This window comes from Arctopsyche grandis, chromosome 1, assembly GCF_051622035.1.
Source record: "Arctopsyche grandis isolate Sample6627 chromosome 1, ASM5162203v2, whole genome shotgun sequence".
In the NCBI taxonomy this organism is placed as follows: Eukaryota; Metazoa; Arthropoda; class Insecta; order Trichoptera; family Hydropsychidae; genus Arctopsyche; species Arctopsyche grandis.
In genome coordinates, this window is record NC_135355.1 from 28,633,903 (window position 1) to 28,657,940 (window position 24,038).

Consider the following 24,038-nt stretch of genomic DNA (forward strand, 5'->3'; position numbering starts at 1 on the left):
TCAACCTTCTCAATTATGCTTATAATATTTATGGTAATATTAAGTAATACAAATTTTTGAACAAAATCTGCCAAACGAAAGTTTCATTTTTGTCTTGTGTAAGTTTCCCTAAATAAGCGCTCAAGCTTGTATCGAAAATGCCCTCATAGCCAGTACGTGTGAATTTGTTTGTATGATTCACTATCGAATTTTGTTTTTAATACTTCTTATATTTCTCAAATACAAAGACGAAGTCATGGATTGGTCACATCCGAACTTTTACTTTATTTTGTACTAGCTGGACCCGGCATGCGTTGTAATGCCCCAATAACGCCTGAAATTCCCGTTCCCATTCCCGTTCCCGTTCCAGATTCCCGTTCCCGTTCCCATTTGTCGGAAAAACGCAGGCAGCGAACACATTTGAAATTATTCAATTATTTCGTTGCAATGCCACTCATTCCCGTTTTTCCCGTTTGCGTTCATGTTTTTGGCCGACTTTTTTCAGAGTAAGCTTCCCACCAAGAATTCATATAATAAATCTTGAAAGTTCCATCGTTCCATCGTACAATAACGCATGCAATTCCCGTTCCCGTTTCCGTTTCTCGATGCGTTTCGATAAGTGAATGTTTCAGTTTCAAATTAATACTTAAGAGGGCTGTACACCCGAAACCTTAATTTTTTTGCCGTTCCTTTCTTCGATATATATATTGAGTGCATGTATATATTGAAACCTTAATTTTGTTGCCGTTCCTTTCTTCGATATGTATATTGAGTGAATGTATATATTGAAACCTTAATTTTGTTGCCGTTCCTTTCTTCGATATATATATTGAGTGAATGCGACAATATATATCAATATTTATATTGAGTTTATGCGACAATTGCGCTTCGACCAGATAACAGGTATTTTAAATCGACAAAATCGAGGTTTCATATTCTCCAATTTTCCCCTCCGAAACTGGACCAATTTAAAAAAAAAATTCATCATCGGTATGAGAAAGACATTTTCTATACAACTGTGTGCTTAAGCACGCTGAACTCTTTTCGTGGGTGTAAAAAAGAAGCGATTTTATAGATGTTTGGCAAGTCCTAGCTCCTATAAAAAATAATTAATCAAAAAAATAAAAGCACAGATGCATGTCAATGGTGAATATCCATAGCATATTAAAAAATAATTTCTCTAGTGCCATAATTGAGGAAGGGAGAAGTATATTGCGTTTGTATGGACAAAGCGCTGGTCTCTAGTCCTCTTAATAATCAAATTAAATTATAGTAAAGTATAGGAAAGCATACATAAAGTATACGAACACATACAGATAAACATTGATTTATATACAATAGATATGTAGGATTGTTATGAGTGGTACGTAATGTCAGGTTGGTATGAGTAGTATGTAATGTAAATGTACGTTGGCAATGCGTGCGCGCAAGTTGGTTACCAACGTACCCATTTCCTTAAATACACACTGGCACTTCATACTTTCGCGTTGATAAAATCGTAATTACAAATATTATTATTAAGAGGTTTATTCCCTTTTTTTCACAGTAATCTTTCCGGACATGCATACAATAAATCCTGAAAGTTGCATCGTAATCGGTTCTTTGGTTTAGGAACCTATTCGAGACATATAGACAGACAGACAGACAAACATTCAATTTTATATATGTATATACATAGATACAATGAGGGTCATAGTTATTCTGTAAAGAAAATCTGCCACTGGCAAAATTGTAATATGTACGATAGATTGCATGCTTTGTGTATTCAGAAACATGAAAACTTTTTAGCATTCAGGCCAAACTGCAACTTTGTATGAGTCCATTTTACAAACTCAAAAGTTTCCAGAAGCGTATGTAATAGTTAGAAGCTCCTTCCTTTCAGTTCTTTATACGTTTGAAATCGTCAAATTTTTCACAAATTATCATGCATATGTATTTAAAATTTTCGTTTATATAATATATGACGAGGTTTTTATTTTGAATTATTAATTTTATTTTTTTCAAAAGATGATTGTGTTGAATTTCCTATATAAAATATTTGGAATAGTGGGTTTGGTCGCAAATTTTGCGGTTCGCTCCAGCCTGTTTTATGTTATTATACAAGCACATAGTTATAAAATGCAATAAATAAACCTGCGCATACATTAAGGCCTAAAGCGAGAAAAACACATTATTTTCGCAATCATAAGTTTCAGCTGAAAGTTTTCCGGGTAGGCGCCAGAAAGTTAAACAGTCGAAATAATGGGCGAAACGAAGTTGCTTGCTACACGTTTAATGGCTTTTTTTTGTTTTTACATAATAACTTATGACCCTTCGTCCTAATTTTTTATGAGATTCGTTCTCAGTGTACGCGTTATTTCATCGAGAAGAGTATTTCGTTAATTGAATTTGTATGTTAATATAAAAGGAGGACAACATCAGTCTTGAGACATAATCGTATGATATTAAACACATTTTGATTTAATTGCCTTCAATCTCTACGGTTGCTCTACAATTTTTTTTAATTATTTGCATACAAATTTCTTATGTATGTACTGTTCTCGTTCTCGTTCGACTCTCTAATTTTATTTTCTTTATTTTTATCATATATTTTCAATTCTCTCGGAAAGTATCTCTAAAGTTATTCAGTCTCGTGACTCACGTCAAGTATAGTCAATTTACTAGAATGAAACTTTTTCTATTATGTTTTATACAAACAGCGATCAAATGTATTCATAGCATTTTTCACATGTCTGCTTTGGAAATTTAATTAATTTAAATGAATATGAAGTTAAAAATATCATTAAAATTTTACTCCAAAGACACAATCGAAGTGAACTGAAATCCGCTTGAAAAAAATACGACACAACCAAACAAAGCACATGGGAAACAAAGCAAAAAGTTAGTGCTTTATTTATCGTCGCTGACGGATGTTAAAAAGTTACCGGACTTTTTTTACATTAAATTAGCATTAGAAGGCACGCTAATGGAACGGGCGTTTCTTTTTTAGACTTTTACGTTTTGTATATACATATGTACATATAATGTTAAATTTGTGTTTTAAAATATACATACATTGTATTTCTATTACGGATAAAGCTTAAGTTAAAGGTCTCCGTTTTCGTTCAAAACAGACCGCACACACACTGTATTTTGCAATCCTTTAACTTTCCATTTTATATGTTTTGCATATAAAGTTGGATAGCCGATAGCGTAATTTGTTAAGTCATATAAAATTTCCATACAACGAGCTATTGTTTGTATTGAGGGGTTGTTTTTTATGTGGTTGAATATACATAACAATAATGTTCATAACCTTAACGATTATTACGTCACATTGTCGAGCAGTTATGTAGGACGGATTAAATTTGATACCGGGCTCTACATTTTAGCATTTATGTGAAAATCCGTACGACTGAAAATACTACAATAAAAAGTAATCTTCTTTGCATGTAATGAATATATTCATAATTAATTAAAATTTTATATAAAACCACTTAAAACTCACAGCTGTAGTGTCAGCTAGGGTATGGTTGAGTTAAATTTTCATCCTTACTTCGGTCTTTGAATAAATTTTACTGATACACATTTCATGATCCTGCAATCAAATTTTCTGTTTATATGTACATATACATATATAGTATTCATTACAATTACAATTTTCATACAAGGGAGTCCATTAAATGGCCTAAACGAAGCTCGGAAATTTATCGGTAAATTATTAATTTTATTGGTAAATCAAAATATTCGTTGCATTTTATCACTTCCTCTCCTTTATTTTATCTTCTAGCAACACTGATCCGACGCAGTGCTTCAAGATCCAGGAGAAAAAATACTATAATGAAAATAATATTAGAAGTTATAGAACGGATTCCGATGACGATATTGCAATAGTTCCATCTACGATTAAATGCATGCTAACAGTAAAAGAAAGACTTCATATAGCTTTAAGAAATAGAGTTGAAGTCAATTTGAGAAAGGACCCTAATCAGTAGAGACAAAAAAATAAATTGTGAGAACTGGCTTACCTCGATAAAATAAACGAATTTTTGTTGTTAATCCACAAGAATAGTCGAAATATGATTTTCTAAGTGGAATTTTATTTAATTATCATATAAATTCAATTTAATATATTATTCCTATTAATTCAATTCAGATTCATGTAAATACGAGTAAATAATAGTATGAGTTTTTAGCTTGAAATTTTACCGATTTAAAATTCAGCACACTTCCAGTTAACCTTTTAAACGAAAAAAAAATAGTGTGGCCATAACACTATCCCAATAAATATGTTTCAATATAAAATAGTATTAGCAGTGGGAAAAAATCCCAAGTGAAAATCCGTACTTTTGACTTTTGATTTGAACTTGGACGACTACTTAGAGAGATTTGAAAGCTGAAAAGTACTACAAATGAAAGATAAAATACCCGACTATAGATTCCAATATTCATTTTGAACAGGAAATTGACAGATTTTGATACATCGACCAAAAATCGCGCGATTTAAAAAACACATATCTCCGAACCTCGAGCCAATCAACTTTTTTTATAACCAGATTCGTGTTCACTGGGCATATATCTATAAGAAAAGTCATATCTCGTCTCTGAACCAAAAAAATCATTAGTCGAATAGTGTTATAGGGGATAGCAAATGGATATAATGGAATAGTTTTCTGATGAATTGAGAAAAAAATGAAAGTATTAAAATATAAATAACAATATTATTGTATAAATATTTTGAGTCTATTATCAACTGTACCGCAATTTACGAACCCAAAGCTCTACCCACGTAGATATTCTTAGAATGATTCGATGAATTCTGTAGACGGATTTTTCCCAATACGATATTTCCGGGTACTGATTTATCCAGGCATAGACTTTTCCAAGCATTGCTATTTCCGTATAAGAAAATATCATCATAAACGTATCACCTAAATACTTTTGCGTAGTGAAATTTCATAACATTTTCTTACAAAGGGAATTATTCTTATCCCGTCCATTCGTTATCGTTTGTCTCGAACCATACAAACGAACTTACGTTCTTTCATCATTTACAATAGCTTCAACAACCTGTGTCGGTATACGAAAGAGAAGAGGTCCTCTTTCCGAAATTTACAACACAGGTTTAAGCGTTAAAATGATAACGGAAAATCGGTTCGCCAATCTTAGTGAATACTCCACGGTTACACCTGTTTGCTTTGTGACCCTGTGTCGCATAAACCTCGGGGTTTTTCTCCACCCCACTATACAACGACCCAAAGTTGGAATTTTTCCCATTAAAAATTGTCTACGAACCTTTCAAGAAGATACTGCGCTTTAAATTTCAGCGTATTTCGGTTTATCCACCGACTAACGGTGCAATATTCGCAATAGATGCCGTATATGTATGTATGTATATTCTCCTTAAGTGCAATGTTGCCTTATAACTGTCGATCTAACAATTCAATATCTATTTTTATAGCTTTGATTTGAAAATATCAAAACATGAGTCTTCCCATTGAAATTTATATCATAATATGTTAGTTATCGAACAAACATACATATGTATGTACGATTAGGTGGAATGTTATTTGAATACATTTCGTGTCTTTATTTAGAAATCATATTGTTTATAAAAAAGTCTCTAAATAAGAGGTATCAAAGTCGATTAATCTTAAGGTAATTTTTTTTTAAATATCTTTAACATACCAAATTAATCATTCACTGATATGGTTTTTCTCCCAAAAAATAATTAATTTTGAAAAATAAAAAATGTGATAACCATTTAGGAATAAATATATATTTTCGTAAAAATATTACAGACGTTTATTATTATAATAAAAATGGCAGACATTTATTCTTAAATTCAAAAAAAATACAGCTATTATTATAATCAAAAATAAAGTAAAAAAAGAATTTCCATTTAATTATTTTATGTGAAATAATAAAAAAATCTTTGGAAATGATATATATATTTATATAAGGAACGTCGATTGACAACAATTCTTTGTAATTGAGATGAATTCTTACAACCAATTTAAAAGAAACGGCGCGTGTTTAAAAGCAAACAGACGAAATTGTCATTTTTTCTTTAAAAAACGTGTATCATACTCTATACAAAGAAATAAATTTAAATATTTCAAATGTTCTTACAGAATCTTATTTATAGTTATATTATAATATAATTTTTATATTTCATTCATATGATGAACGGAATATGCCATACTTACAAATGGGAATAATTGCGGAAAATGTCGCTTTTGATTCACGTCACATTTTTTCCTTGGAAAATCAATGTTACACGCAATTCAATGGAAAAAATAACTAAAGCACGCTATTAACATCTCAAATTAGTACAAATAGAAAAAGCTTCGTATGGATCAATGGAGACGACGATCAAAGGAAATTGAGCACTTTGACTAAGTCAGGTCAACAGTCTATCCACGTGTTGCTAATGATTCCAATCGCGACAAAAGCATCGAATAAAAACAAAAAGCAATGCAGGAAATTCGGCGTTTTGTTTTGTTCAGTGTTATTATAATATTTTGCGACCGAAATCGCTTACGGGTTACGGTCGTAAATTGCCACTAGACAGAGAAAATGTTCATTGAAATTTCCCTGCAGTGTTTTTGCGGTCTAAAGTGCGGTATAAATATCATATGAGAGCGTACATTAACTTATTTATTTCCCGGTATGGTCGTTCAAGCCGCATTTGACCGAATGTGGATTAAGTTTTAGCTTATTACACAGATATAGCTGTAGAATCACATGAATTGAAACACTTCACTAGAATATGTGACAGAAATATACATAGAAAGAAACTACTGCGATTTATTACATATACATAATGTTTTCATTTACTTATTTGCATGATGTTATAATTTTTTTTTTTTTTTTTTTTAAATAAAAATTATCTTAAATTTTCATTCACACGACGAATACTAATGATTCTAGCAATGAAAGTTGTAACCAATTTGTTGAAAAGCTCATTAGACTGCGTAAATAAAACGAACTTTTCTCCAAGAAAAAGGGAAAACTCGTGGAGTGTGAAACTTTTTCAATTGATTGTGAACAAATGATTGTTAGCAATACACTTTATTTCAATTATTACTTTCAATTTACCAAATTAAACATTCTCAAAAACAATCCAGGATCAATTATATTCAAATCGTTATCATTTGTAGACAAACAGTTTTCCAATTGTTAAAATTATATGAAAGGATTCAAATCATCAAATCAAACTAGCAGCATAGATAAGTGGTTAGCATGTTTATTCCTTCTAACCGAGCGGTCACGGGTTCAATTCCTGTCCGGTGCTGCTGGCTATGTAACTACAGGTCGATCGTTTCCAATCAGAGTTTGCCAATTTATCAGATTTCCATTAAAACAGTTCCGACAAATTGGCAACCTTGACCTATATCTCGCAAATTTCGAGTTTCTCAGTATATCAAATTCACCTGGATGGCTTGTTGAGCAATCCTCAAAATCTTGCAGAATTGAGCAGATCAACCATGTCACTGTGGCTAATATGTAAATAAATAAAATAGCATATAAAAAAATAAAAATAGAAAATACAGTTTTAGTATATATACATACATATGTATGTACAATAAAATACATGTATCATATATGGTCATTTCCCGTAGTCTTGATTTTCTTTCTCATATTTGATTTTGCCTCCAAAAGCTAATAAAATTATCGACGGTTGGATAGTAATATTGAAACCGAATATAACAATATCATTTCATATATTTGAAACATTTTTGATAGACTACATACAGCCTTGGTTTTATCGATATCGGTTCGATTTATCGACGCGAATCCGGCACAAATGAAATTCCCATCACAATTCTCATCAAATAGCACTCCGCATCAAACACGCCACGAATATAATTCGAACGATCTCATCTTCGTCGAGTAAAATCGGATCGTTGCGTTGATTTCGATAGAAAGGCGGCAGCTTCGTCCTCATTAAAATCGAATAATATCAGACGACCGTATTCTTCATCTTCGAAAAAAAATGTTTAAATTAAATTAAATACGATACACGAAATTGCGTTTAATTTTAATGTGCTTTCGATGTCTTCCTTCTTTATTACTTTCATTTTTTTCGTGATAAAAAGCTTTCCATTATCGAAGACGGTGAGTAAAAAATGGATTCGGATTTGACGAGTGACCGCAAAATTGAATTTTCTCGCACTGGCGTCGCGATAATAAAATGTGACAATTTCGAAATATCATTAATAAGTACATATATCAATGGTAAATTTTATAAATATGCATTAGCTTTTATTTTAACTCACCCCGTCTGTTCTCACCAAGATCTCGTTTACTATGCCATTACGTATGCAGTCATCTCTTTCACAGACCGTCTGTTATCGGTGAACAGACGGTTTGAAAGTTTCGCAAATGAATTCACATTCACTTGCGAAACTTTAAAATGTACAATTCACTCGTCTCTCGACGCTCCGTGAGAACGGACGTGCCGAAGACGTACTCTCTGTGCGAGCGCTCATAATACAGCGATACGCCATACCGTCAAAAAACCCACACCTTTTAACATACACCACAAACACCCCCCACAAAACGAACACCAAACGAACACATGTTGGCACCATGCGAGGATCCAACCTGAAAAAGCGAATTAAGAAGACACTGATAACTACAACCGAAGCTCCTCAACCAGGCTGCTCTCAGACCGCTCAGATGGAGACCGAGTGGCAGTTTCCAAAACATACGGCAAAGAACGTGAAAGATGTTGCTCCTGAATTTAAAATTCAGGAGAAAAACAAATTTGAAGGGCTCTTGGAAGTTTCCGATGTCCCCAGAAGCGGTGAAAGAATCCCGCCCATCATCATGACAGCTACTGGCACTCACGGCAGCATGATCGAGTCGATCAAGAAGTTTATAAAAGACTTCACAATGACTTACATTGGTCAAAATAATGTCAAGATACAATGTAAAAGTCTTGAAGACTTTAAAAAACTTCGGGATGGATTGACACCAGACCGACAATTCCATACCTTTTCCAGGAAGGAGGAAAAGGAAATAAAAAGTGTCGTACGTGGCTTGCCGAAATTGCCGGAAGCTGATATTAAAGATGACATCATCAGACAGGGATTCCCTGTAACCAAAGTCATACAGATGAAGACGAAGGAGCCTAGGAGCAACGCCACCGAGCTATACTTGGTGTTCTTCGAGCCATCGGTATCGGCAAAGAAGATTAAAGAAATCCGGTACATCTGTTACACAAAGGTCAGTGTCGTTAAATATACTAGTAAATCACAAAATATTACTCAATGTTTCAGATGCCAAGAATATGGACACGCTGCGAAAAACTGCAATCGGCAGGCCAAGTGCGTCAAATGTGCCGGCACTCACCTCACCGCACAATGCAATCAAGGAATAGTTACCCCTGCTGTCTGCTCAGGCTGTTCAGGATCTCACCCCGCTAACTTCAAAGACTGTCCAAAAAGACAGAGCTATCTGAAAATGCTGGAATCGAGGAAGAATCGAGCATCAATTGTCAAAGCCAACCCTTGGAAACTCCCAGTGGCGCAGCCACAAAATATCCCGGTCGTTAACGATCATAACTTCCCAAAGCTACCGACCATTAAAACTCCTTCACCAAATATCCCAAATATCCCTAAAAAACCCCACCAACCAACCAATCCCAACATTCAACCAACAACAGACCTAACTTCCATGGCGTCTATGACGAAGATGTTGAAGATCCTCCAGGAGATTCGTGCCAAGGCCAGCGGTTGCACCGACAAACTAGAGCTGGCACTCATGCTTGTCGAATATCTCGATGTCTTTGATTAACGGGAGGCGACTGAACATTCTAGCTTGGAATGCTCGTGGACTTAAGAATAAGATTGACGAACTAGAGTCGGCGATCGGTGAGTACTGTGTTGACATAGTTTTAATCTCCGAGACCTTCTTAAAACCTCATATCCGTATTAACCTACCTAACTTTAACTGCTATCGCGAAGACCGAGAACAGCATGGAGGGGGAGTTGCCATTTTTATAAAATCGTCAATTAAACATTGTCGCGTAATAACCCCGCCACTAAAAAATTTAGAACTAACCGCCATCGAACTAACAATTAACAACACCCGTCACATAGTAGCATCCGCTTACAATCCTCCCCAAAAACGATTATTGGCATCCGATCTTAACAAAATATTTAACATTGGTAGTTCGGTAGTGGTAGCTGGTGACTTTAATGCCAAACATCCGTTATGGAGTTGCGTAAACACTGACCAACAAGGCACAACTCTTTTTAAATACATTCAACTAACAGATACAATCTTACTTCATCCGGATACATACACACACTATCCCACAAATAACTCACAACCATCCACACTAGATCTTGTCCTCGTCAAGAACTGCCCAAAAATATCGACACCAAATGCCCTTCAAACCCTGTCGTCTGATCATCTCCCGATAATCTTCTCAATCGACGGGAAACCCGAGGAAATCATCAAGCATAGTTGGGATTACGGGAGAGCTAACTGGCGAGAGTTCAAGTCGTACATAAATGACCAAACCATTCTAACTTCTACCACACTCACAAACAAAACCGAAATCGACAGCTCCATAATACACCTAACGGAATCAATAACTCGATCCAAACACCTTCACATACCTAAGACACAATACATTGAACACAAATTAGAGATAACTGACTTTGTTGCAAATCTAATTAAAAGTAAAAATAAACTCCGTAAAATTTGGCAAACATCAAAAAATCCAGCATTGAAAACATTAATTAATAAGCTCACATATCAAATTAAAATTAGAATCAAAGAAATCAAAAATGAAGCTTGGTCTAAAAAATTAGAAAAATTGAGCTCAGTTGATGGCTCTCTATGGAAATTAGCTAAAGCGATTCGCAGGACAAAAAACTCGATTCCTCCATTAGATGATGCAGGAATCTCAGTGACGCGTGATTGCGACAAAGCAGAACTATTATCAAAATCCTTCCAAAAACATCACACACTCACACAACATTACAATCACATACCAACGCATAATAAAGTCAACCGGTCCATTAAAATCATCACAAAAGCTCCCACTAACAGTACTAAAAATATAAAATTGGTGCATCCGTGTGAAATCCAAAATATAATACGTAATTTAAAAAATAAAAAGGCACCTGGGCGAGATTCAATAGATAACATCACAATCAAACAACTTCCATTTAAAGCTTTAGTCTCACTATCTAAAATATTCAACGCATGTTTACTCACCGGGTATTTCCCAGAATACTGGAAAACAGCCAACGTAATTCCCATACTTAAGCCCGATAAAAGCTCAAAAAACCCGGCCAATTATCGACCCATTAGCTTACTTTGCACGCTTTCAAAAATTCTGGAAAAAATAATCTACACACGTTTACTTAAAGTCGTAAATAAGAAATTAATAAATGAACAATTTGGATTTCGCACTGGACATTCCACGACCCAACAACTAACAAGACTAACTGAACACGTGACGAAGAACTTTAATATGAAGAGAAGTACCGGAATGGTATGTCTCGACATAGAAAAGGCCTTCGACACGGTTTGGCACGATGGACTCATTCATAAGCTCCTTATTAACAAAATACCAAACTACCTAATTCTCATCATCAAATCGTACTTAACTCGTAGAAAGCTAGTGGTTAGCGTAAATAATGAATTATCGTCTCCAAAAATAATCGCAGCTGGCGTTCCGCAGGGGAGCTTGCTTGGCCCACTCTTGTTCTCCATATATATAAATGACATACCTATTCTAAAAAACTGTCACATAGCCCTATATGCAGATGATACAGCTTGCTTCACAAGTAGCAAAAAACCAGACACTATTCTTAAAAATCTTGAATTTGCAATTAAAACAATGACTGAACACTTCACTAAGTGGAAAATTCAAATTAATCAAACCAAAACAGACGCCATATTCTTTAGTGTTAGAAAACATAAGCCAAGTTCACATCTGAAAATCCCCTCTGGAGAAAGTCTGAAATGGCAGTCAGTAATAAAATATTTAGGAGTAACGTTTGATAAAAGAATGAGATGGGCACCTCACATTGAGGCAGCGAAATGCAAGGCGATGCGGGGTATATCCTCAATATATCCAATATTTAATCGCCATAGTTCTTTATCAACGCTAAATAAAATAAAATTATATCGCGCGCTCATATTACCATTATTAACCTATGCTTCACCTGTATGGAATAACGCCTCGAATACTAACCTTTCCAAGCTCCAAGTAATACAAAATAAATCCCTTTACAAAATAATTTATAATACACCCATATATACTAACCTGAAAAAACTGCATGCTATATATAATATTCCGTTTGTTACAGACATTACTAACAAACTAACCAGTAGATTCTATGAAAGAATCACTAATAACCATACTAACACACTTGTGAAGAGTCTCGGTGATTACAATTAAATGTCTATACCCTTCAGGTATAAACACAGATTACCTAAACACAATCTGCTTTAGGTCATCGACTTTAGATAGTCTTTAATTAATATTATGAATTAGATGTATTATGAACATAAGGATTATATATTGGTTTTTGAGCTATTTTTCCTATTATGCTGTAGATTAACATTAGAATAATATAATACTATGATTACTAACCAAATTAAATTAAAATTGTAAAATAGAAAATGATCAGTAGATCAGTAGCTATTAAAATAGATATAAGATGTATTGTGAACATAATTTCGTAATAATAAAAAGCATTTAAAAATCAAATCAAATCAAAAAAATGTACAATTATAAGTTTCTTGAATTTTAAAATCTGTGGAATCTCATACTTGATAAATGAAATAAGGTAAAATTGTACTTCAGCAGAAAGAACAGGATATTTAAAAATCAACGTTATTAATTCAGTGCTCGATAATCAGTAACTTTTACATAAACGAGAAAATAGTTTATGTAAAAGTTACTGAACATTGCACTAAATTGAATTATAAAAAATATCTAAGTACAATACTATAAAAAATATATAACAATATAAATTGAATTAGCAAGTAATATAAATTTTGATAATAGATTAACAGACTTTGCTAACGCCAAATTCACGGAAAATTCGTCTTTAGTTTTTTGTATCTGTAATAATTTAGTTAAGTTGTTAAAAATGTTATTGGTTACCGATCAAGAGAACTATATGGTTTTAGATAAAGAAAGAATTATTTGAAACAACCATTTATAAAAATTAAAATAAATGATAAATAAACAACAAAAAAATAAAAATCATGAAATTTTAATTGTGTTTTAAGTGCACTGAATCCTTTTATAATATGATGTTTATTGCAAAATTGGCAATGTGGGAAACTTATAAGAAAAATAATAACTGGTTTTTTTTTTGTAATTTTATTAAACATATGTTTAATTTAAATATTTCAATAAATGAGTATTTTTTAAATAAAATAATTTTTTTTAAATGTAATGAAAATAAATTAAAGGGGCGCCAAAAGCATCGCTACGCCTCTGATTATATACATAAAAACAGGCGGGAAACTTAACCAAAAAAAAAAATTGTAAGTCGACATTTTTGGCGTGTTTGACCTTATTTTGGACATTTTGTTGCGAGCGATTGTGTATAAAACTAATACTTAAAGGATATTTTTGGCTACCGGAGATAAGTTTCTCACTTATTATTATTATGATTGTTTACTAATAATGTATATTTGGAAACATTTTTGTCATTTATAACAACGTGCTTTCTGGGGGCACAATGGGTGGAATACGATGGGCCAGGGGCCCATTGTGCCCCATTTTTGAATAATCATTTTTTTTCTATGAGGGAATTTTAAACAAATTTTAGAATGCCAGGAGTATATTTTGTATCTGGAGATATTTAATAAAATAAATACACGCGAACAAGGCGGACAGCCAATCAGCGTGAAGTGATCCACGTAGAGTAAATTATTATATTTTTTGACCAATTAGAGCAACGACAATACATCCTGACCAATGGGTGCATTTTAAGCATCCGCTATCCGCTATAATATATGCCGATATCGTACATGCGTGTTTATTTAATAATAATAATATGTAGACGCGTAATAATAGATATATAATACATGCCTGTTTTAATTCCGATTCCAGATCCCTGTTTCAGTTCCGATTCCCGATTTCAGCTACAATTCCGATTCCCGATACCTGTTTCAATTCCAATTCCCGGTTTCAGTTTCGATTCCCGATTTCTGATTTAGATTAATTATTATTATATGTATTGTAACTTTATTTTAAATCATGTATCAATTTGTTTCCGAAACAAATTGATCTATTATTCAACTCTTATACTTTCAATTATTCTAAGACATACTTTACTATTATTCAACTCTTCAAGGATTGTTTCAAGGATTTATGTACAAAATTAATTTTTCATCAGATGAGCTTAATTCAGCTTAATTTTTCATCAGATTGCCCGGTAAAAGCTTTAGAATATTCTGCTCGTTGTAACAGAATATTTAATATTACATTTAATTATAAGCGAACTTTAATGTTTTCATCTGGTTAAAATTTTTCATATGAAATGTTTCACATTGAAAAAAATTCTTTCAGCAATAGAGTAGCACTTCCGTCACTCGAGCGGAAAAAAATCCGTCAACTTCATTTATATTTTGTTGGCACTGTAGCCAAATTTTAAGCATCTCATTCGATTTACAAACCAAAAAAATAAATAAATGAGGTCGTTACGATATATGTATGTACATGTACATGTATATTTTCGTTCAATTTTTCAGAACTACAAATTGGTCGATTTGTTGGTTATTCCGATCACATCTGACCAGATAATCGTAGTGAAAACGAAACATCAAAGCGTTCGTTTGTACATATACATACATATATGTATATGTATTTATAACGTGAAGACCCATTGCGTCCGTTTTGGTGAAATATAATCCTTTATAATCCTATTATATATATGTATGTAGTTTAAAATACATTTTACGATAGAATTACATGTACGGTGTTAAAGACGTTCTAAACTAAAAGGGATAATGACCCACGAGATTTGCGATTGGGGAGACAGATATCCTTTGTAAACATAACGTTGGTTGAACAATCACATTAAATTATAAAAGCCACACGTGTATAGGGGGGCATTAACAGGAAAGCTCATTATTGTATGATTATAAAATTTGGATCTAAAATCAAATGTTAACATAATATTTTATTAAATTCGTAATCAAGCATGTAAATATTTCAATTAGCGAATTTATACAAAATTTCATTTAACTCGAATACGAGATTAAATTGTTCGGTAAATAATTTGCTTAGCATATGAATTGCATCATTTCATCAATGTAAATATTTATGTTACTTGTGTATGCAGTATGAAGATTAAAATTTCCATGTATAATATTAACTCATCGAGATGTTTAAATTAACGATACAAACGAACATACGAACCTGCATTTGTTTAGCTAGAAACACAAACGAACATAAATATTCATATGCGATTGAAATTTACCAAATGTTGCATTCAACCTGGCATATTATATTGAAAATTATGCTATCCTCAATACAATGGGAAAATAAAGTTAGAGAAAAATTGAATATTTACCTAACGTAAGTACATTAATGTATTAACGAAAAATCTGTAAAATCCACCCCATAGACTCGGCGTGGAAGTTTAAATACAATTACTTATGTATTTAATTTTTTTATTAAATGGTTTTATTTTGCTCGACAGCCCCCGTCAGTGAGTGGAATTTTGACAATCAATTTTTGACCCACTTACACCCAGTCATTTTTCGCGAAATTTACCATACATACCTACGAATTTCAAATACCAATGAAATATACCATCAAATTTAATTGAACTTGCACAAAAAAGTCTCTTCATTGTCAACTAGTGCTAATATTATACATAAAAACCATGTGGATTAAATGGTATTTGTTTACTAAGGTTACCATATCAATCGATGAACATTCAGTATTTGCCCCATGAAAGAGTGTGAACATGTCATTTTTTCAATTTTCAAATAATCAACAATTCAGTGATATTAATTTATTCAATAATGAAAAATTTCATTGAACAAACGATTTGATTTAATTATCGCATATGCATAGTGTCAGAAAATTAACGGAAAATTTCGATCCATTTGTAGCATCGAATCCAAGTAACCAGGACTATGGGAGTAGATGTCAGAGTGCTAAGTTTTCGATTCAATTCAATTTTACATTTATTTATTTATATCTACAAGACGAGACTATCGTCAATGTAATATAATATTGTACATATAATATTAGATCCGAGAAGCAGTTTTTCTGTCTGTCTTTTTCTCATGTGTAGGCTAAACTAAGGATAGGATCGATATTTGATCGACACATATATTTGAAATCATTTATATGTATAATCGTATATACATATAGGTATATACATTACCTAAACACAATTAGTGTCTTAGTATCTTTGACTTTATATTAACCTAAAACAACTGCAGTTCCAAAGTAACGTTCCGTCAGCCGTAGATATTACTAAAAAAAAACTGGCTTTTAAAGTGTCTAGGTGATGACAACAAGATGTATATACCTTTCAAGTATAAACACAATTTGCTTTAGATTGTTGACACACGCTAAAGTATATTTATATATACATATATACTTATTTATATGTGTGTATAAAATGTACATATGAGCCATTATAATTGAAAGTGGCATAAGTCCACTTTTCCACATTTCGAGAAATATTTCGCAAAACATTAAATATAATGTTTTGCGTTTAATAATATTTTAAAATACTGGTGGCCTGCAATACGTTTATTCTGATTTTTCGAGATTTTGGACATATCGAATTAAAAGAAGTGATAAAAATTTGTGAATTAAATCAAATAGAAATAGTTGGAACTGAAAATTGGACTTCACTTTCAAATATAACCATGCACCCTTTTTTTTGATCTTTCGAATTAAGATCTTTCGATTTTCGATCTTTGCCTTCCGATATTTGCGTTTTCCGGCATTTCACATTCCGGCCCGCCACGGAGGCCGATAAAATACATACATGTATTTAGTACTCACTGTTGTAGAAACATTCGAAAATTATTCAATTCGTTGTATTGGCTGGTGAAATCACGAACCTATTTATTAACCTGGAAATAAAAGGTCTTATATAGGAAAATAAATGGTAACTATTACTTAATTTGACCTTTTTTAAATCGCAATCGGGATTTCATAATTGAGATCGGGAGTCAAGGATGCATTTTTTAAAGACTCCACAGCCCTGCAAATAACACCCGGCAGACTCACACTCAATTCGGGCTCAAATACAAATTGAAGGTTGCAATTGCAGTCATGCACGACATTTTCAAATTATAATATATGTATATATATATATATATATATATATATATATATATATATATATATATATATATATATATTTGTATCTATATACATGAATACGTTTGAGAAGTTCACCTGTATGGAAATGGCGGTGGGGGTAGCGTATATATATGGCCTGCGTGGAACAAGTGTCCGTCAGTGTGGCTGCGTTGCTCGCGTAGCGAACGTCTACTGTTCACTTAGGTTATATACGTATATATGTCTCTGTATATTTCTCTATAAACCCATGGTGTTGTAGATTCCGCTCGAGAGGCTTTGCAATCGTCCGGTTCGTCGGAAAGTTCGGAAAATGCGGGAAAGTTCGCCGTCGTTCAAGTTGGGCCGCACGCGTTCGTGAAATTGGACTACGATATAAAGTATGAAAAGTCAATTGGTTCTTTTCAGACCAGTCTATATGTAGTTGTGTTTTCATTTAGTATATAATGTGTTTAATTTTTGAGTTGAAAATGTGACGGTTGATGGTTTTTGACTCGTTCGTGTTTACTTTGGAAGTGGATACGTTCTATTCCGTTTCTTTTTTTTTCGTGTTTGGAATGAAAAAATGGGACATTTGGGAAATTTATCTAGATTTTATCTTTAGCTTTTATCTTTGAAGGAGCTTGAGTCATAAATGTCAAAAAGTAATTTTTGGTCGTTTTGAGTTAATTTAATCAAGTTTTGAAGTTGAAAAATCAGTGAAAAATTTTTATACGAAGGTTTTATGTGGGGTGATTTTATGCGAAAAAAATTGATGATGTTAACTTTGACTTAATAATAACGCACATTTTATATTTTTTAAATGAAATGATATTTCTTAAGACGTATTCAAATTTAAAATTGACTTTTTTCACATAAAATGTATTATTAGTTTTGAAATTTTAAAATTGTTCTGTTTTTGTTTCAGATATTTAAAATTATTCAAGAGAACTTTTCGTCGAGTGCTTAGTGAATTATAAAAAAAACACTGACAAATATACGCGAGTAAAAAGTTACACTCCGAATATTTCCCGCATTTCAACGGTGTTTGGCTGTTGCAGTTGCGAGTTGCAGAAAATTGAAATTGAAACGGGCGCTTTCCACAGAAGTTTCCCATATGAAATTAAAAGCTAACGACTGTCGGTGAGTACTATATTATTACGAGAAAAGAATATATGTATATATGTATGTATTTTACGGCCCGTTTTTTGCGTATCGCGTGATACCTTCAATTTATGTTCGGATGTGGAAAAACTAATAAGAGTTTTCCGGGTTTTTCGCTGTCGAATAAATTGAAGCTACCGATGAAAACCTGAAGTTTTGTAGAACGTAGGGTTCAACGACTCGTTTTTGGGTGCGTTCTTAATCCGTGCTAAATTACATACATCTAAATACTATCTTCAAAATGTCGGCACGTTTTTTTAAATTAAAATGGAAAAATATATTATTTCGAGTCATCAATTGTTCCACTTAGGTTCACGTCAATATTCTACCATTTTTCAAGAATTTTTCACCGGAAAATCTTTTCTTTCCTCGTAAATACTGATCATCACTATCGACCATTAGTCAGCGGCGGCAATAAATCGTATTAGGGTTATCATTGCCTTCCGAACACACCCATTTTCTCATTTCTCTAAAAAACGAAAATCATACTTACATACATATGTATGTATGTATATGTATGTATGTAGCATTTCCGAAAAAAACACACCATTTATATGCGCACAATGTTAATACAAATAAACAATTTTATCTGGTCAAATATGACGCGAAAAATGTAAAAAACAGAACATTGAAATATGAAACAACAGTTTTTGTTAAAATAAATTTACAAAATTACAAAACGTCTCGTAAATCATTTTTAGTCGTACAATTAGTATATTTTCGAATGTATAATAGCAATATTACTTTGCAGACATTGAAATTTAAAATATTAATATTTGAATTCTTCGTATTCCAATTACTTTAGATGATTATAATGACTTCGAATCTTAAAAACTTGGCATAATGAGTGGAAGAGTAACCCTAAAGTTTCACAAACACAATAGTAATTAACAGGCATTGTATATTTCATCTCGGCCAATATATCTATGTATATACCAAGTATTTGATTTAATCGACAATTAAATTAATCAATTGCTTATTGTTGTCGTAATTACTAGATTTTCTTTGACATAATTGAATAATAATCGAGAGTAATTGATCAGTCACAACAAAGACTAATTAACTTTGAACTCTTATATTTTTCTGATATTATAATATACGGGGTGTTATGAAGCAAAGCCTTAAAGGATTGATATATAATTTAGAACATGTTGAGCTACACCAGACAAAGTCTTATGGTTTATTTTTAATTACATTTTTAAAGATTTTTAGTAAAAATACCAAAATCTCACACACGGTATTTCTCGAAATATTGCGCAATATAAAGTCGTTTCATATTATATTTCGATTATGTATTAAATTACTCACACATATGTAAATATATGTTTCGGTTTTAAAAGCTTCATTATTTTGCTTTTATTTAATGCTAATTATAACAGAATTTTGAATGGAAAAAACCTCAATTAAATTTTGTATATATATATGTATATATATGTTTTATAATTCCTATGTTGTCAGAGAAAATCTTTCAACTTTTCAACGAACGTCATATACATACATATATGTAGTTATAGGTACATACAATGATAATAAAATTCCAGTATAAGGAACCGTGATAAACCGCCATTGTTGTTATTAAACATGAACCCATATCTTTCCCATATAGAAACGCGGTGAAAACTTTTCACATTTAACGTTTGTTTTATATTTATTTTGTAGTGTTCAAACGACAAAAGTGGCTCAAACGTGACGACAATTCGACACCGTAGTATGCGGGAAGCGAAATTTATGACCCACATAGCGTTTCAGATTTTATTCGAACCCATATCTGAGAGAGCCCAATGATTATCTGTCGGAAAAATTGAACCCGCTGAATAAATCTGGGATTCGAACGTATTAAATCAAGCTAAATTTGCGTCGGAGACTAATCCGTTTGGTGAATATTTGCGAAAATGCTGTCGATCTCCTTTAAATTTTATTCTAAAATATTTTTATGAATTTTTTAACTATATTTATACATACATGTATGTACATATGTACATATGTATATTGGACGCAAAATTCACTCTCATCCGAATTCAATTACGTTCTCTACAAAAACGTTGTTAATTCAAATACCAATATCGTACATATTACGATTTCTTAGAAAAATTTTCATTTAAAAATATGTATTTGATTTATTTTTATTTGAAAAATATAAATATTTTTAAAAATATTTTCATAAGTAGGGAAAATTGTTTATTCACTTGTGTTATTTTGCATGAAAAATAAAATTCTACATTTTATGAAATATCGAAAATATCAATAAATTTAATTGAAAATCCTCGATTTTAATTTTACGAAACAGATTTTAATTTTATTCCACTGTGATTTTAAATTTTACCATATTTTATTTACTAACATTATAATACTTTATTATATTTATATGTACATATGTAGTGTTGTAAGTCGAGAATATTCCAAGAATATTCTCCAAAAGATTATTCTCTTTTTTCTTGGTTATAAAACATCTCCAGATAGTTTATTCGCTTTTTAGATGATTCTAGGATTTCTAGAATGTTTGAATAATAATAGGACTTTCTAGAATGTTTGAGAGTATTTTGAGTGACATTTTTTCATTTTGACGACACTGGCGCACTACCACCATAAATGTTTTCCGCAAAATTTTCACAAGATTTGAAAGCTTATTAACTCTGGAAGCAATAAATTATACATATTTTATTGCTTTGGTGAATATATTCCAATTATTTGTTCCAACTTACTGATTTAATCATTCTTTTAAACTTAACACATACGATCGTAAAAATTTTCACGCATTTACACTCCATTAAATTTAGTTTAGTTTCGAGAAGGAATTTGACCTTTGTTAAAATCATCACTCTCTAAACTCAACAACCTCTGAAAATTCCCCTCCTGTTAACATTTCTAGAATATAAAAACACTACGATCATCCTCACATCGTCAGTGTTACCATCGCTCTCCCTACAAGGAAGATTACTACTAACCTCATCTTTACCGTTCACATGAATTTATCAATTTACTTTCATAGTTTTCGACGAAATTTTTTAAAACAAATTTTGTAGGAGTTTGGGTATTTTAATTAGTTATTTCACAGTGCGTACTTTTTAAACACATCACATAATATGAATTAGTAAATTTGTTATGTTTAGAAACGATAAAAATTAATAGTAAATAAACAATACGAGCTTACCATTAACACTAAAATGTCAGTTGGTTTTTTATTTTGTTTCCAGATCTATAAATAAATAAGTTGCTTTGAGTTTTTCTTCGAAATTGTTAAATCTTTTAACACAAACTTTATAATACGCGTAACATTTATGTAATGTTTCGCCAACTGCCAAAAAGTCACATTTGCTTACCCTCTCTCTGTACATATGAAATGCAAAATGTTAAAAATTATTATTAATTAGGGGTTTGCATTAGTTAATTAATTTTATTCGTGTCTTCCCTCATCTTACCATTCACATGAATTTATCCATTTTTTGAAATTGCAACTGAATAGTATAAAAGCCTTCCAGATGGTTAAAAAAGAATATTCTCGAAAATTCTCGGCTTAAAATTCTTCGAGTATTGTACAAAAAAATTATTACCGAGAGTATTCTCCAAAAAATTTTTCAACTCAATTCATACATACATACATATTTATAAATTGAGGTTCGCTATTAAAATTCGCCACAAGAAAGGCGACAAATTTATAGATAAATTTTGCACAAACAAAAAGAAATTTACATTTGAAGCGTGAAAAATCGAGGTTCATCCAATTATAAGAATTTCAGATTGTTATCATCATTTGAATTTCCGCACAACAGTTGCTTTCGATTGTGGGGCATCCATTTTATTTTTTTTTCTCATTTTCACCTCACATTTTTTCGTATTTCTTCCACAGAAAAGCACTCAACGTCACTCTATTGTTGTCATTTGCAAGGTTCTATTGTACAAATCATTGTTTTCACAATGCGAATCATGAATGTAGTAAGTACATACATATATAATAATTTATACGTATGTATAACTTCATCCCCGTACATATCAATTATATTTGATTTTTATTATATGCTAAGTATATTACCTAGTATTTTGGGATACAAAATCTTTCATTGCTTTTAAACGTATTTTATATATGTACATACATATCTAATATATAATTTCGAAAGAGACTTTGTATGTACATGTATGTATGTAAGTTTTGGTTCATAAAATCAAAATTTAATTTTCAATGACGAGTATATCGATTTCGCTTTCGATACCATTTTCAATTTCGATTTCGATTCCCTTTACAGTTCCGAATGCGGATTCTTTTTTCACATCCAGTTTCCGTTTCAGTTCCGGTTCCTGATCCCGATTCCTTTTTCAGTTCCGTCTGTCGATTCCTGTTTAGATCCAGATACCCGTTCTTTTTTCAGTTCCGGAACCGGATTCCTGTTTCACTTCCAGATTCAAATAAATTTAATGAAAAAACAAACAAATGTTTACTATTAGATTAGCCATGTTTCATAAATATTTACATATATGTACATATATACAAAAAATATTTCCAATTTATTAAATTGATGTATACAATTATATTTATTATAATTGTAGAATAAGTTAGACAATTACAAAATTAAACTTAAATATTTTCTCGCTATATAGAAATTTAGCGCATGTTGGAAAATATTATTGTCGCATTTGGAAGGCCTAATTGTATTCCACTTTTCACATAATTGCATTCAAATGCATTTAAAAATCGTCAATCGTCAAATTGTTTTTCGAATTCATACACAACGAAATAATTACATAGTTTGTGAGCAATTTCCTTTGATTACTATATTCGCATATGTCAGTTCAATCCAATCATCGCTTAAATTTGGACGGATTGAAATGTTCCTATTAATTTTCACTGATTGACATACGTATGTACATATGTAAGTTCGTCTACCGGTAAACCAGTAAATGGCTCAAATGAGCCCGTAAATTAATCTACATATCATTTATTACATGTTTGTAACATTAATGAAATATCTGACTATTAAAAAACTATTAACAAAAATCCCTCATTCAAATCCCTATGACAGAAGGACTGTTTTTCGTCATTTGTCGATGTTTTTAATTTGTTGGGTTTTGTCTGGAAACTATGTAGAAAAACGAATATGCCCATTTTTTTGAAACTTATTTTTTATATTTAAAATTAATGGAAATTTTCCGACTAATCGGTAAACAAAAATTATCGAACTACCAATAAATGGATTATGATGCTTAATTTGGATTCACTAATATATATCATTACTCCAATTCAATAACAATAACTAATCAACAATTTTGCTCTTGTTTTCCATTATAATTGTGTGTGATCACGATAGACGTATCACAAATTTACATTTTTTCTATAACTATTCCACTATTACTACATAAATCTAAACGCGGAAAGTTTAATGCGTTTTTTTCGTATATACAGTTGAATTTATGTTTGTACATTTACAATAATAATAATATTAACAATAATTATAATAATAATAGCTTTTATTAATCCATTGAATCAGTCATGATTTAAATGTATTTTAAATGAAAAAGAGATATTTGAATTCTTTTCACGTGTGTATGTATGTTCATATATTTGGAAGATTTTGAAAAAAAATACAAAATTGAATAAAACATGCCGATCATTATTATAAAT

General features: G+C 31.6%; 2 protein-coding genes across 3 annotated transcripts in view; both read left to right on the forward strand.

Moving 5' to 3' along the window:
- Nucleotides 1-8,394: 8,394 nt before the first annotated feature.
- LOC143914471 (uncharacterized) lies at nucleotides 8,395-11,310 on the forward strand. The gene is made up of 2 exons (XM_077434701.1): nucleotides 8,395-9,173; nucleotides 9,246-11,310. The coding sequence occupies exons 1-2, from the start codon at nucleotides 8,554-8,556 to the stop codon at nucleotides 9,760-9,762; spliced, it is 1,137 nt and encodes a 378-aa protein (XP_077290827.1). The 5' UTR covers nucleotides 8,395-8,553; the 3' UTR covers nucleotides 9,763-11,310.
- Nucleotides 11,311-17,439: 6,129 nt separating this feature from the next.
- AstC-R2 (Allatostatin C receptor 2) overlaps nucleotides 17,440-24,038 on the forward strand; it is a 92,403-nt gene continuing 85,804 nt past the window's right edge. The window contains exons 1-2 of one of the 2 annotated variants that reach the window (XM_077427848.1): nucleotides 17,440-17,661; nucleotides 18,189-18,403. The gene's annotated coding sequence lies outside the window, so the exon portion shown is untranslated. The remainder of the gene's footprint in view (nucleotides 17,662-18,188; nucleotides 18,404-24,038) is intronic. The other variant, XM_077427856.1, reaches the window with a different exon arrangement.

Bases quoted from the DNA above. Each gene is read 5' to 3' on its own strand.
- LOC143914471 (XM_077434701.1), top strand. From the start codon at position 8,554: ATGCGAGGATCCAACCTGAAAAAGCGAATTAAGAAGACACTGATAACT. The intron at 9,174-9,245 runs GTACATCTGTTA...TCAATGTTTCAG, and splicing joins AAGAAGATTAAAGAAATCCG to ATGCCAAGAATATGGACACG.